Source organism: Sceloporus occidentalis, unplaced genomic scaffold, assembly GCF_023333645.1.
Source record: "Sceloporus occidentalis isolate IW3139 unplaced genomic scaffold, rSceOcc1.0.p SCAF_37, whole genome shotgun sequence".
NCBI classification, from domain to species: domain Eukaryota; kingdom Metazoa; phylum Chordata; class Lepidosauria; order Squamata; family Phrynosomatidae; genus Sceloporus; species Sceloporus occidentalis.
The window spans coordinates 2,573,605-2,586,900 of NW_028317017.1; the positions used below are offsets into that span (position 1 = coordinate 2,573,605).

General features: G+C 40.1%; 1 protein-coding gene across 1 annotated transcript; it reads left to right on the plus strand.

Annotated features, from left to right (window-relative positions):
* The first annotated feature begins 961 nt into the window (after positions 1-961).
* LOC149297720 (endonuclease 8-like 1) lies at positions 962-5,554 on the plus strand. The gene is made up of 8 exons (XM_089488182.1): positions 962-1,383; positions 2,517-2,636; positions 2,835-2,898; positions 3,501-3,600; positions 4,303-4,427; positions 4,649-4,676; positions 4,936-4,994; positions 5,198-5,554. Exons 1-8 carry the CDS (start codon positions 962-964, stop codon positions 5,552-5,554), a joined length of 1,275 nt encoding a protein of 424 aa, XP_089344308.1.
* Positions 5,555-13,296: the final 7,742 nt, after the last annotated feature.

The following is a 13,296-nucleotide window of genomic DNA, read 5'->3' on the forward strand; positions in this document are numbered from 1 at the left end:
TGGCTCACGCAAAGTGCTGTATGTCTGTGTCACTCAGTGTTCCAGCTATTCCTCTAGAATTACTTTTTTTTTTTTTATAATAAAAAATAGTCTTGAAATCGTTTGCATTTGAAGTGTTTTCATGGCTGCACAGCTCCTCTAACCAAAGGTGATCTCTTGCATTTTGGCACCCAGGTATTCTCTTAGATCAGCCTTAAACAGGACAGGGCTGCTGGTAACTGGAGATGATTTACGTCTTTTGAACAGATGCTCATTTGTTATTTCTAAGAGCACGTGAGATCTGTGGGAAAGACGCTGCTGGTCGGACATATTTTTACATTATTGCTATTTATTATTATTAGATTTTATTTATATAGCGCAGCTCTGCTTACAGTACACACAATCAAAGTGTATGACAATTCTAGAGCATTAGGTACATTGATGTCAATTAAAACCCTTTCCTGACAGAGGACGTACTATTATGTCCTCCAAAACATGCTCTAGGTGACAGAGGACATAATAGTACCACCAGTGATTCCTGCACCGGTGGGGACATGTCCTTGGACAGCCTGGGGTCTCCCCTGTCAGAAGGAAACAGTTACACAGGGGTTAATTTCTACATTTAATTGAATGCTTCAAGGAAAACAATTCCATTTGTGGGTTAACGGGGGGGGGTAGTCATTTATGTATTATTTACATTTTCTTTTACTGTATGTTTTTTGAATATTAAAGGAAATAGCCTAAAAAAATTGGCAAAACGTTATTCTAGGTTTTTTGAAAGCTGTCCCATGTCATTATTTGTATGTAGGTCCCAGGCCTCACAGAACACGGATCACTCATTGCTTGCCCTTTGTTAATATGTTGGCATACTTAGAGGTTCTCTTTCTAACAGGATGTTAATTTTCAGAGATACGTGTGAAATATGACAGCATTGTTAATGTTTTAATGTGATTCATCTGCACTTCTGAATGGTTGCAGAACAATGCCTGAAGGCCCAGAACTCCATCTTGCCAGTAGGTTTGTTAACACCAGATGTGCCAGAGTTATATTTGGAGGAGCGGTAGAGAAATCAGCCGTCAGCAAGAATGCAGAGGTGCCTTTCAGCTGTCCAGAGTATACAATCAGCTCGGTGTCTCGGGGGAAAGAGGTGAAGCTTATCCTTACCCCAGTGTCGGATAGAAGTGAACCCACCCATATTGTCTTTCGGTTCGGTATGTCTGGTAGTTTCACAATGACCCCGGACGATGAGATCCCCAAGCATGCCCATCTCCGTTTCTACACCAAAGAGGTTCCTCGTGAGGTGCTCTGCTTTGTGGATCCGAGGCGTTTTGGATCCTGGGAAGTAAACGGCTCGTGGCAACCAGAACGTGGCCCGTGTGTGATGCAGGAATACGAGAAATTCAGGTTTGGACGAGCACATTTTGTTATATTATTGATGTGCATTGACTGACTAACCATTTAACTACTGAAGTATTTTATTATATAGAGCAGTGTTTGATATCTGAATGGGCCTGGCTGAGACAGTGGGGGAGTGTGTGAGTGAAAAGGTTAATAAGACCAGATTCCTGGTTAATGGTTACGGCCTTAGGTTATCCAAAACACAACAGAATTACAGTATAAAAGTAATCACCTTAATAATCGGACATATATAATTAACCCTTTTTGTAACTTGTTCTACCTGCCCAGAGCCAGAACTGATTAATTGAATGTTTAATCAGAAAAAAACTTTCATAGTTGCTGTGTACAACAATATAGGAATAAAGGACATACAGAAATAAAAGTTACAAAACACAAGAAATCCCTGCATACAATTAGCGTATGAGTCCTCGCCTTGAAGTTGGTAAAAAGAAATCCCACGTTTTATTCCCAGGTTCCCTGGAATGGAAGACGCATATTTGGTGTCACATGGGGAGGGTAGTGTGAAGCCCAGGCACTCCTAAAACCTGGCAGTAAACTCCTGTCTGACGTATTAATACACCCTATTTTATTGTTATGACATCTTGTACGTTAATAACTCTGGGGTGATCGTGTCAATGTTATTACACACGTACAGGAACCAAACAGCCCCTATCTACCTGTCATATAGTCCAGCCATTATTTTTCTTCATGTCATGATTCTACTAAGGAAGACCTAATTATATTTCTCCAATCATAAGTCTGAAGATACAAGATGCTGCATCCCCTGTAAGATTTGTATGGCATTTTAGCACAGGACATCTGGCATCCTTGGAAGATGTCCTGCTTGGGTGCTCCTCCTGCCCCACTAAACTTATGGTGGGGTCTGACCAGGTTTCCAGATAGGATTTATGGCAGTATGTGGCCAAAGAAATATACCATTTTTTTCTTCTTCATGCAAGATGCCTCTTTAACCCTTCAACGTAGGCGTTTTACATGACACAGTCAGTGAAGAGAATGTTGAGTGTATGTTCAGTTTAGAGTAATATCGTAAGATGTTTAGTTTCATTTGTACCACACCACTTCAAATATCATTACATTTTATAGGATTTATTTGACATGTATTTCCAATTTCTGTTCAGGGATAATATTTTGAAAAATCTGTCTGACAAAGCATTTGACAAACCGATCTGTGAAGCTATGTTGAACCAGAAATATTTCAACGGCATTGGAAACTATCTGCGGGCAGAGATCCTGTTTCGGTAAGATACCCTTGATGTTCAGACTTCTGTTTTTCATTTGAATAGCTCATCTGAGCTACTGCAGCGAAGGGGTTTTTATTAATAGGTAACATGAGTCTTTGTTGTTGTATGGGAGGTTTGACTAGTATTGGTGATTAGGGAACATGACGTTGACCTTTTTCTGTGGCTGAATTTGTCTATTCTTTGTGTCTTTACCAGGTTACAGATTCCTCCGTTTGTGTCGGCTCGGACTTTACTGGAAGCTCTGAAGCATCAGAATCAGGTCAGATGGTAGAGGGGGCAGTGGTGATATTGTAAATAATAGGATACCAAATTTTGGGCCTCCCTTAGTGTTAAAAGGTTTGGTCACTAATATACTGTGAACATAATGCTCGGATACATCACATGCTAGTAAATACATGTGAATCTCTAGCTGGGTTGCATGGTTGATTACACAGCTACAGATTTTAAATGCGCTTGCATGGTTGGCCCTAAAATCAAGACTGTTGTCCACTCGTTTTTAACCCAACTGAAAGCTGGAGGGTGCTATTTTGACTTGTGGGGTGAGATACAGTATGAGATATAGTTTCGGTTCTCTCATTACATCTTTGTGATCAGAACAATATGTTTGAATGACATATCTTAGTCTATAGCTTTGGACTCAAATCACATTTCTACTTTTCAGGACTTTAATGATCTAATTATGAATTAATCTATTACTTTAAGCATCTCCATTCAAATTTCACATTGCGATTTTTCAGCAACCTAGATGTGAAAGTTACTTTTCTTCACCAACTTAGTGTCTGTAGACGTATCACTTCTGAATTTGGTGTCATTTTACGTTCAAAATAAACTGCTCAGCCGTTTTGTTCTTGTCTTCCACAGAGTAGTGATGTCTCCCTCAGTAAGAAAGTGAAGATAAAGAAGGAAAATCCAGATCTGCTGCAGCTCTGCCATTTGGTGCCCAAAGAGGTTATTAATCTTGGTATGAAGCAAGGGTAGTGCAAGAAGTGTAAGGGGACTGGAGGCTTCTAAACATGCAGATGGGCTGTCATCATCGCAGCTTTTTACAATAATTAAATTCATTTATTTAAACTAGCTATAGTTCTTTTGTAAGTCGGTGTAATAGTTTTCAGGATATTCAGTTTCAGCTGAGATTGGTAAAAGTAGCCAGCATTATCAAATCAATTATCCATCCTCAAGTACTCTCACTTCTCCTCACCCCACATCTGTAAACACATAACATAGCTTTACTAAAGGTACACCACTGCTCAAAAGTTTGGTGTCACTTCGAAAATGACAATTAAAACAACATGAAATGGATCAGAAAATACAGTGTAGATGTTAATGTTGTAAATGACTATTGTAGCTGGAAATATATTATTTTTAGTGGAATATATTCATAGGCCCTTTATCAGCAACCATCACTCCAATGTGTTCTCTAATCGAAGTTTAAATTTAGAAGGCTAATTGATCATTAGAAAACCATTTTGCAATTATGTTAGCACAGGTAGATATGGACCTTTTCCCCTCCATGAATACAGCTAAATGACCCCAAACTTTTGAATGGTAGCATGTAAAATATAGGATTTAAGGAAAGCGATCCACTTTATAGGTTTCTCACATAGAGGGATAAGTTAGATATTGTTTATCGGCTTGTAGACTATACTTACCAATGTCTCTTCAGGGGGAAAAGGTTATGGTACTGGGAAAACGGAAGATTATGCAGCATTCGAAAGTTGGTTGCGCTGTTACTATGTTCCCGGAATGAAATCGCTAAGAGACAGCAATGGACGGACAATTTGGTTTCAGGTGCGAAGTGTGGTGGGATGCAGTAGTTCATAATAGTTGTCCTGGCAGGGAAAGATGCTGTTGGGAGATGGATTAGGTAGTTTGTTACAGTTTTGGATACCACTGAAGAAACATTATGGGAAATTAGTGTGTTCCAATTGCTGAAGAGTTATGGGGGGAATTAGTGTGTGACAATTGCTGAAGAGTTATGGGGCCACATATTTACATAAGTCTCCTTACAGGGGGATCCTGGACCTCTTGCTCCAAAGGGTGAGTTTTGAGTATTATGAGGGATTATTAATTTTCTTATCTTTATGACCTTCGCATTGCAATGTTTTCTTGTAGAATTACCCCTTTTTCATGTTTATCACAGCCGTACTACCACACTATTAAATGTAGTCTGCTTGCATCTTTGCTTACCTTGCTATCTCTTTTTCCCTTTGAACGCGCAGCCATTTAGTCTAAAAATCTGTTTTTGTTCCACTGTAGAATTCTATTTTTCATGTCTATGAAATTATGTTTTTATTAGGGGGCAGAGGGGGAAGAAAACCGCGCAAGTCAGTGGATGCGGGATCGAGATCAGTGAAGGTAAAAATAATAGTCTTTAACTGCTTGAGTTAAATATCACTAGACAGAGCAGTGGGGCTGTAGTTACATTCTTAAAGGTTCATAACTTCATCAGAGATGTCTTTCCACTGCAGTTTCGAAAGAGAGGCATGCAAAATGATAAGCATGGGTGCAAAGAAACATATTATGGTGGTAGGAACTTCTTCACTATTCTTCTTTTTCAGGTTGAAAATACTGTAAGAAAACTGAAAAAAGAGGTGGTGGAGGAAGAACAAACTGAAGACGATGCTTTAAAGCACGCAGTGAAGAAGAGAGTGAAGAAAGAGTGCAGACTTAAAAAAGAAAAGCCACAGAGAGGAAAAAAGGCTTTGGAAGGGCCAGAGAAAGAAAAGATTAGTAGGAGACGATCATATCGCGGAGCTGCACCCAAAACCTCTACACAGCCACGTAAGGGCAAACCTGCACCTAAGGATGCCTTTTCTGAAAAAGTCCGACCAAGGAGGCTAAAGTCGCCCCTAACGCGTGACTCTCCTAAGCCGAGACTGAGAAGACTTAGGAGCAGCGGTGAGAGCTTTGCATAGAAATACCCAAACATTTCATGTAGCATAATGCATAATATAGTACACATCTGAATGGTGTTCTATAAATGTTGCTTTATGTCCCATCTGTATATGGTTAACCAAGTACGCGTGTATATTTTTAAAGTAGAAGCTTTTTAAATGCATTTTTATATGAATTCTGAAATAAATGGCATTTTTTTAAAAAAAAAAAATCTATTTTTGGACCACTAATTATTTTATAAGTTGCTTTCTTAAACTTTTAAGAAGCAAAAAACAATGGTTCAAATAGTCTTTTTTGGACTTTTTTTTAGAGAGCCAATCATTTGTTCAAGCCTGGGGTAATATCTCAGTTGTTTCAAAGCACTAATATTACTGGTTTTGAGATCTTATATCGTACATAAACTAAACCTAAATTTCAGGAGGACATAAAACTTGGCTGAATTAATCAGGTGATTGAGAAGGTCTCCCTGCATTAAAAATACATTTTTGAGAGCCAGCAAATCCCTTTTTGTGGTGGGATCTCGCTGGGCTTGGCAAATCTCAGTTTAGTAATTACACCTCTTTGTAGTTAGGCATATTTAGGGGTTCATGCTCAGAAATAACAGCAGTTTTGGGCTGAGGAGGACAAGGCACCATTATTGAAATAGAAAAAGGCTCCAGGCACTCAAGGGTTCCATCAGACAGATTTATTGAAGGAAACGGACAACAACGTTTCGACCTCACAATGAGGTCTTTATCAAGTTGGCACCATTATTGAGCCATAGTCTCTTTGCTTTCTGTATTCTAAAAGAATGAGCAGATCACATGTTTCCCTTAGAAATGTGGCCAATTATTAAGACTTAATATCTTTGATCTAAACCACTGACTGTGTTTTAGGTTCTTTCTACTCCTTTCCATTTTGTATTCTCCCCCACAAACAGTGTTCTTTTCGTGAATTTCTGTTCTCTTTCTCCTTTCTGTTATCTGTTCCAATTTATTTTCCCTTTGTGATTGTCAGCACCTTTCATAACTCTTTATCCTTTACTGTTCCATGCCACCTCTGTATAACTTTCAGATCCATGCTACTGAATGCCTCTTAATGCATGCTGTCTGTTGAGATTAGTTCAAATCACATAACTGGGAGGAGAAAACAGTGAAGCCAATATGGGAATTGCTCATAATACTATTTTGTTTATTTTCAATTATTTTAATTGGTGATTTATCCTATGGGCCTTATGAATGATTATACCAATGGGACCCGACACATTTCTAAATAAAAGAAAACCAATGCAGGTGTGATTGTGTATTTGTAACTGCAATAAAGCAGCGTAGATTTTCTTCTGTCTGACACTGACGACCACAATACATGTCTTCTTCAAGAAATACATCCATTTGGTTATTTTGCCATAAGGGAGCAGTAACATAAAAGATAGTATTTAAATGTTGCCTCGTGTATAGCAGAGTATATTTTGATTTATTCATATTCCACTAATATTCTCTCTTTGCTTATTGATAAATCCTAGTATCTTTATCTACTACTTCAAGCACTTCACACAGTGAGTGTGAATGAGCCAGGAGGAGAATGGGGGATATCACCATCAAACCGATTCATTCCTAAGCACTGATTTACCACTATTGATGTACTCAGATAAAATTTTTCATTATGGCGAAATAGAAAACTATATCTAAGCTCCAGCAAATTGGAGAGAAAATAACGATTCAGTTGAACTAAAATGTAATGGCTGTGTTTGTGTTTGTTTGATTAGGATAATAAATTATACTTTCCCTTTAAGGTAAGTACAGTCCAATATTTTCCAATATCCAGTTTGTTTTATTATGTAGCACTAGCAGATTCCATAAGCTGATTTTTCTTAATAATATTATAAAAAATTCAAATACTTTAGATAATAAAAAAAGAAGAATGAAGCATTTTTGGCGGCTATGGTATCCCTTTTGCATCACATCACAGTTAAGCACTATGAATGAGGGAAATTAAATAACTATTTCCCAGATGGGCTTGGGTGGTCAACAGTGACAGGAATGACGTTGTTAAGAATATATGACATCTAATATATTAAGTGTAATATAAGGAAGCTTTACTTTACTAAGAAGGTGGTAGGTAAATGGAACAGCCTCCCATCAGAAGTGTTAGAGGCTCATACAGTGTCAAGGACTGATTAAGACCTGAGTTTTGCATAAGGAAAAATGGGCAGACTAGATGGGCCAGATGGTTGTTATATACTGCCGAATTCTGTTTCTGTGTTACATTTTGCTATGAAAGTGTTAAATCTAGAGGAGTAGGTTTGAAAAGCACTGTTAATCACTTTGGTACAAAAAATTTTCAGCGCTTCGATCATATAATTAAAGGTAAATTACACACGAAAATACACAGTTTTGTAAAATTGGTATCCAAGGGATCATATTTTAATCGCGGGGTTTAAGGAATAAAAAAAGTACAACTTTGGTTTCAAATAAAGTGCGTAAAAACATTTACATTGGATCCAGGCTAAGTTACTTATATATGCCTTATTTCATGACCGCAATCATGAAATATGTCAGTTTGGCCATGTGTAAGGTTAGGTTATTTAACCATGCATAGCAAATCGAAAAGTGAAATACTTTGACATAGTGTTTTATTTTGTTCTGACCCACTATATGCATATAGAATTGATGATTATTCATTAAAACAAGTAATGAAGATAAGGCCCTATTTTTAACCTTAAGTTCAGTTTTAAAATCTGTGTACTATGGATATTGGTCATGTAAATTACCCACACAAGATGTATGGCTTATATGAAATTTGACTTTATAACATGAATAGCGTTGTTTGTTTTTAAAAAGCCTATCATAGTAGAAGTTTTGCAGCATTTTGTGTTTTTTATTCTACAAATACTGGAGGACGGATGTAGGTGAAAATCTGTTAGTTTGGTTTTGTGTCCCAACACCTACAGGTTGACGGTACTGTCTGGTTTTAGGAACTAGATCACTATATAGGTAGAGGGAAATTTCTATATGTTGGCATTAAGTAACGTGTTATGTGACCTTGTAGTTTTCTTTATGCAGAAGATGAATGTAGAGAATCGGACCGAGGTCACGGAATTTCTACTTCTAGGATTTCCAAATCTTAATGGGTTCAAAATACATGTGTTCCTTCTCATCCTAATCCTTTATAGCATGACTTTAGTTGGTAATGCCCTAATCATCTCAGTTGTATCAACAAGTCCCGAACTCTTCTCTCCCATGTATTTCTTCCTTGGCAACCTCTCCATATCTGATATTATGCTCACTTGCAATATTGTTCCTTTAATGCTGTATGTTATCTGGAAGGAATCTGGCACCATATCTTTAGTTTGTTGTATTTTTCAGTTCTATATTTATGCTTGTGCAGGAAGCGCAGAATGTCTTCTCCTTACAGTAATGTCGTATGACAGATACCTTGCCATTTGTTGCCCATTGCGTTATTCATCTCTCATGGACTGTAGACTTCGTCTTCGCCTAGTTATCTGGTCGTGGATTTTGAGCTGGACTATACCAGTTATTTCTGTTGTTATGATCTCTCGCTTGCAGTTTTGTGATTCCAACATCATTGACCATTTCTTCTGTGATCTTGCACCTCTGCTAAGTATTGCATGCTCTGATATTGCCTCTGTGGAACTAGAAGCCCTTCTAGCGTCTACCTTTTTGTTCCTTTCTCCATTTGTTTTTATCACAGTAACTTACATCTGTATTTCACTCTGCATCCTGAAGATTCCAACCACTAATGGTAGACATAAAGCTTTCCTTACCTGTAGCTCTCACCTGACAGTTGTATGCATGTTTTATGGGACAATGATTTCTCTCTACATGGTTCCAACCACAGGACATTCTCCAGCGGTTACCAAATTCCTTTCTCTCCTTTATGCTGTGGTGACCCCGTTCTTAAATCCAATAATATATACTCTAAGAAATACAGAGATAAGAACAGCACTGAGAAAATGGTCTAAACCGTAGTATACACGATAAACACCATGAATAAAAAATATTTATGTGGATACAAAAGCAGTCTTCCAATTATGCGTTTCTCAGGATCTACATGATTACTCATGACCATTGAGTAATCGTTCCCTTATAGTTAAGTTGCTGATTGTTTTAACTGTCTTCGTAAATGTGGAGTGAGCGAGAAACCTTTAGAACAAGAAAGTGATCAGAAATGCTACTTTTGCCACAGACCAAAATTTACCCATGTGTTGTGTTACAGAATTTTGGGAACATTATGCACAAAGAGTATTGAGCATTAAGTCAGGGTCCTTGCTTTAGCAGTGATTCTAGCTAATTATACTGCATGGCTATAAGCACTTCTTTTTCTATAGGTATATACCCAGTTAAATACAAAATTTGATCACTCTAAAGTGCTCAGGAATTGAATTGAACAAGCGTTATATAATTTAAAAATAAAAAATATTCATTTTTTTTTAAATTCTACAGCTGGGACGTTGTAGGGCTATACTTACAATGTCTAGAAATGTATGGTTAGAATCGCTCTTTTTGAAGCAAATGTCTCTCGGATTTTTTAAAGAATACTAAGTAGTTCCAACGTTATGTGTAAATATACAGCGAGGAAAAAAAAAAAAAAGAAGCCCTTTTTTAAACTGTATTATCTGAAATCTACAGTAACTATGAAAAGGTTTAGCAGTTTGTAAAATATTTTAAAGGGGCTTTCTGTATATTTGTATAGCTTTCTGTATGTGTATCTATATTAGGGCTGAAACAACGAATTGATAAAATCGATAATAATCGATAACGGAAATCGTTGTCGACGATTTCCGTTATCGATTAATCGAGTGATCGATTCGTTGTTGGCTCCTTTTACTTACCTCCGCGAGCGTTCCCCGCTTCCGCTACACGCTCTGCAGTCTCCGCCTTCTTTTAGTTGCGTGACGGATGTGACGCGTTCCGGAGGTAAGTATTCTTCATGTCTGTGCGAATCGCTCTGTGCGAGTGGCTCCATTCGCACAGAGCAATTCGCGGGGGTGGGGCAGAGCCGGCCTTAGGTGTTCTGGCGCCCTGTGCGGACTACTCCTCTGGCGCCCCCCCATCCCAAAAAAAGAAAGGAAAAAAAACTTGTAACAAAACCCCAATCACTATATACTACGCCAAACATTGATGTGGTCTAGGCCTACCACTTAATTGTCTGGCTTAGTAGTAGGGATGCACCGAAACGGATTCTGGACTGAAACCGAAAGTGCAGCATTTACCTGGCCAAAACCGAATGTGACCCCTCCCAACACCATAAAAAATCTAACACTTTTATTTAAAGTAAGTAGCACACCAAAATAGGAGAAAACAATTAAATAATATTATATATATATATATATATATAAGTCCAAAAATAGTTACCGGCACTCCAGGGACTTTCCAAATAACAACACAAACAACTTCGGTTTTCAAGTCTATATATATCATATATATATATGATTAACAGCAATCACATTCCTATCATGCCCAGGCATACCCAGATTCCAGGATTTACTCGCAGACTTGGCATGATAGGAGTATGATTGCCCTATCTACCCCTTCTCACTCTCTTCTGCCGTATCTACCCCTTCTCACTCCCTTCTCCCTATCTACCCCCTTTCCCCTGTCTCACTCCCTTCTCCCTATATACGCCCTCCTAACTATCTACCCTTTCCCTCTTTGAAGTTCACTTACCTTTCAGGAGTCCTGCGGTGGGGGTGCAAGGCCTCTGCCTCCCAGCTCTGCCACTGTATGGAACAGTATAGAATGATGGGAGTTATGATGTACTTTTAGAGCATAATTAGATCATGAAAAAGACATTGGAAATGGTACAGCATAACACCCATCACTCTCACACACTTACCAATCCACACATATACTAATCCACACGTATACCAATCCACACGTATACCAATCCACACGTATACCAATCCACACATATATACCAATCCACACATATATACCAATCCACACGTATACACTAATCCACACATATATACCAGCTCTGCCACTGTATGGAACAGTATAGAATGATGGGAGTTATGATGTACTTTTAGAGCATAATTAGATCATGAAAAAGACATTGGAAATGGTACAGCATAACACCCATCACTCTCACACATTTACCAATCCACACATATACTAATCCACACGCATACCAATCCACACGTATACCAATCTACACGTATACCAATCCACACGTATACCAATCCACACGTATACCAATCCACACGTATACCAATCCACACATATATACCAATCCACACGTATACACTAATCCACACATATATACCAGCTCTGCCACTGTATGGAACAGTATAGAATGATGGGAGTTATGATGTACTTTTAGAGCATAATTAGATCATGAAAAAGACATTGGAAATGGTACAGCATAACACCCATCACTCTCACACACTTACCAATCCACACATATACCAATCCACACGCATACCAATCCACACGCATACCAATCCACGCGTATACCAATCCACGCGTATACCAATCCACGCGTATACCAATCCACACGTATACCAATCCACACATATATACCAATCCACACGTATACACTAATCCACACATATATACCAATCCACACATATATACCAATCCAGACGTATACCAATCCAGACGTATACCAATCCACACGTATATACCAATCCACACGTATATACCAATCCACACGTATATACCAATCCACACACATATATACCAATCCACACATATACACTAATCCACACATATATACCAATCCACACATATACACTAATCCACACATATATACCAATCCACACATATACCAATCCACTCTCACTGCATGCTTTCCTACCTTTCCTCTTTTCTCCTTACAGCTCCTTTTCCTCCTCTTCGTTCTTCTTCTTCAGTTCTTCTGTCTTCTTCCGGGTCAGAGGGCACGGACAGTGGTGGGCGCGGCTTCAGTGTTGTGCGCCGGGATCTGACAAAAAACCCCGGCGCACAGCAGCTGTTGCCGCGCGGATCACAAGGGAGCGGTATCGGAGGTCTTTAACAGACCTCCAGCTCCCTTGAGTGATTTTAAGCCGGGTTCAAGGGAGATCCTTGAACCGGCTTAAAATCACTCAAGGGAGCCGGAGGTCTGTTAAAGACCTCCGATACCGCTCCCTTGCGAGCCTGCTCCTCCAGCGGCGGACATTACTGTCCGTCTCTGGAGGGGTGCCGGGTGCCCCCCTGATGAGCGGCACCGGTACTAGGTACGCTGCTGGCGGCAGCGGTACGCTACGGTGGCGGCGGCGCCCCCTGGAGTGTGGCACCCTGTGCGGTCGCACAGGTCACACACCCCAAAGGCCGGCCCTGGGGTGGGGGTGGGGTTTTTCAGGGGATGCAGGGCAGAGTGGGGGTGGGGGGGGCAGGCCAGGGTAGGAGACTGAGTGCAGGGCAGAGTGGGGGTGGGGATGCAGGGCAGGGTGTGAGTGTGGGGGCAGGGCAGGAGACTGGGTGCAGGGCAGAGTGGGGGTGGGGATGCAGGGTGTGAGTGTGGGTGCAGGGCAGAGTGGGAGACTGGGTGCAGGGCAGAGTGGGGGTGGGGATGCAGGGCAGGGTGTGAGTGTGGGTGCAGGGCAGAGTGGGGGCAGGGTGTGAGTGTGGGGGCAGGGCTGGGTGCAGGGCAGAATGTGGGGGCAGGGCTGGGTGCAGGGCAGAGTTGGAGACTGGGTGCAGGTGCAAAGTGCCAGGGCTGGGTGCAAAGTGCTGGGTGCAAAGTGCTAGGGCTGGGGCAAAGTGCTAAGTGCTGGGTGCAAAGTGCCAGGGCTGGGTGC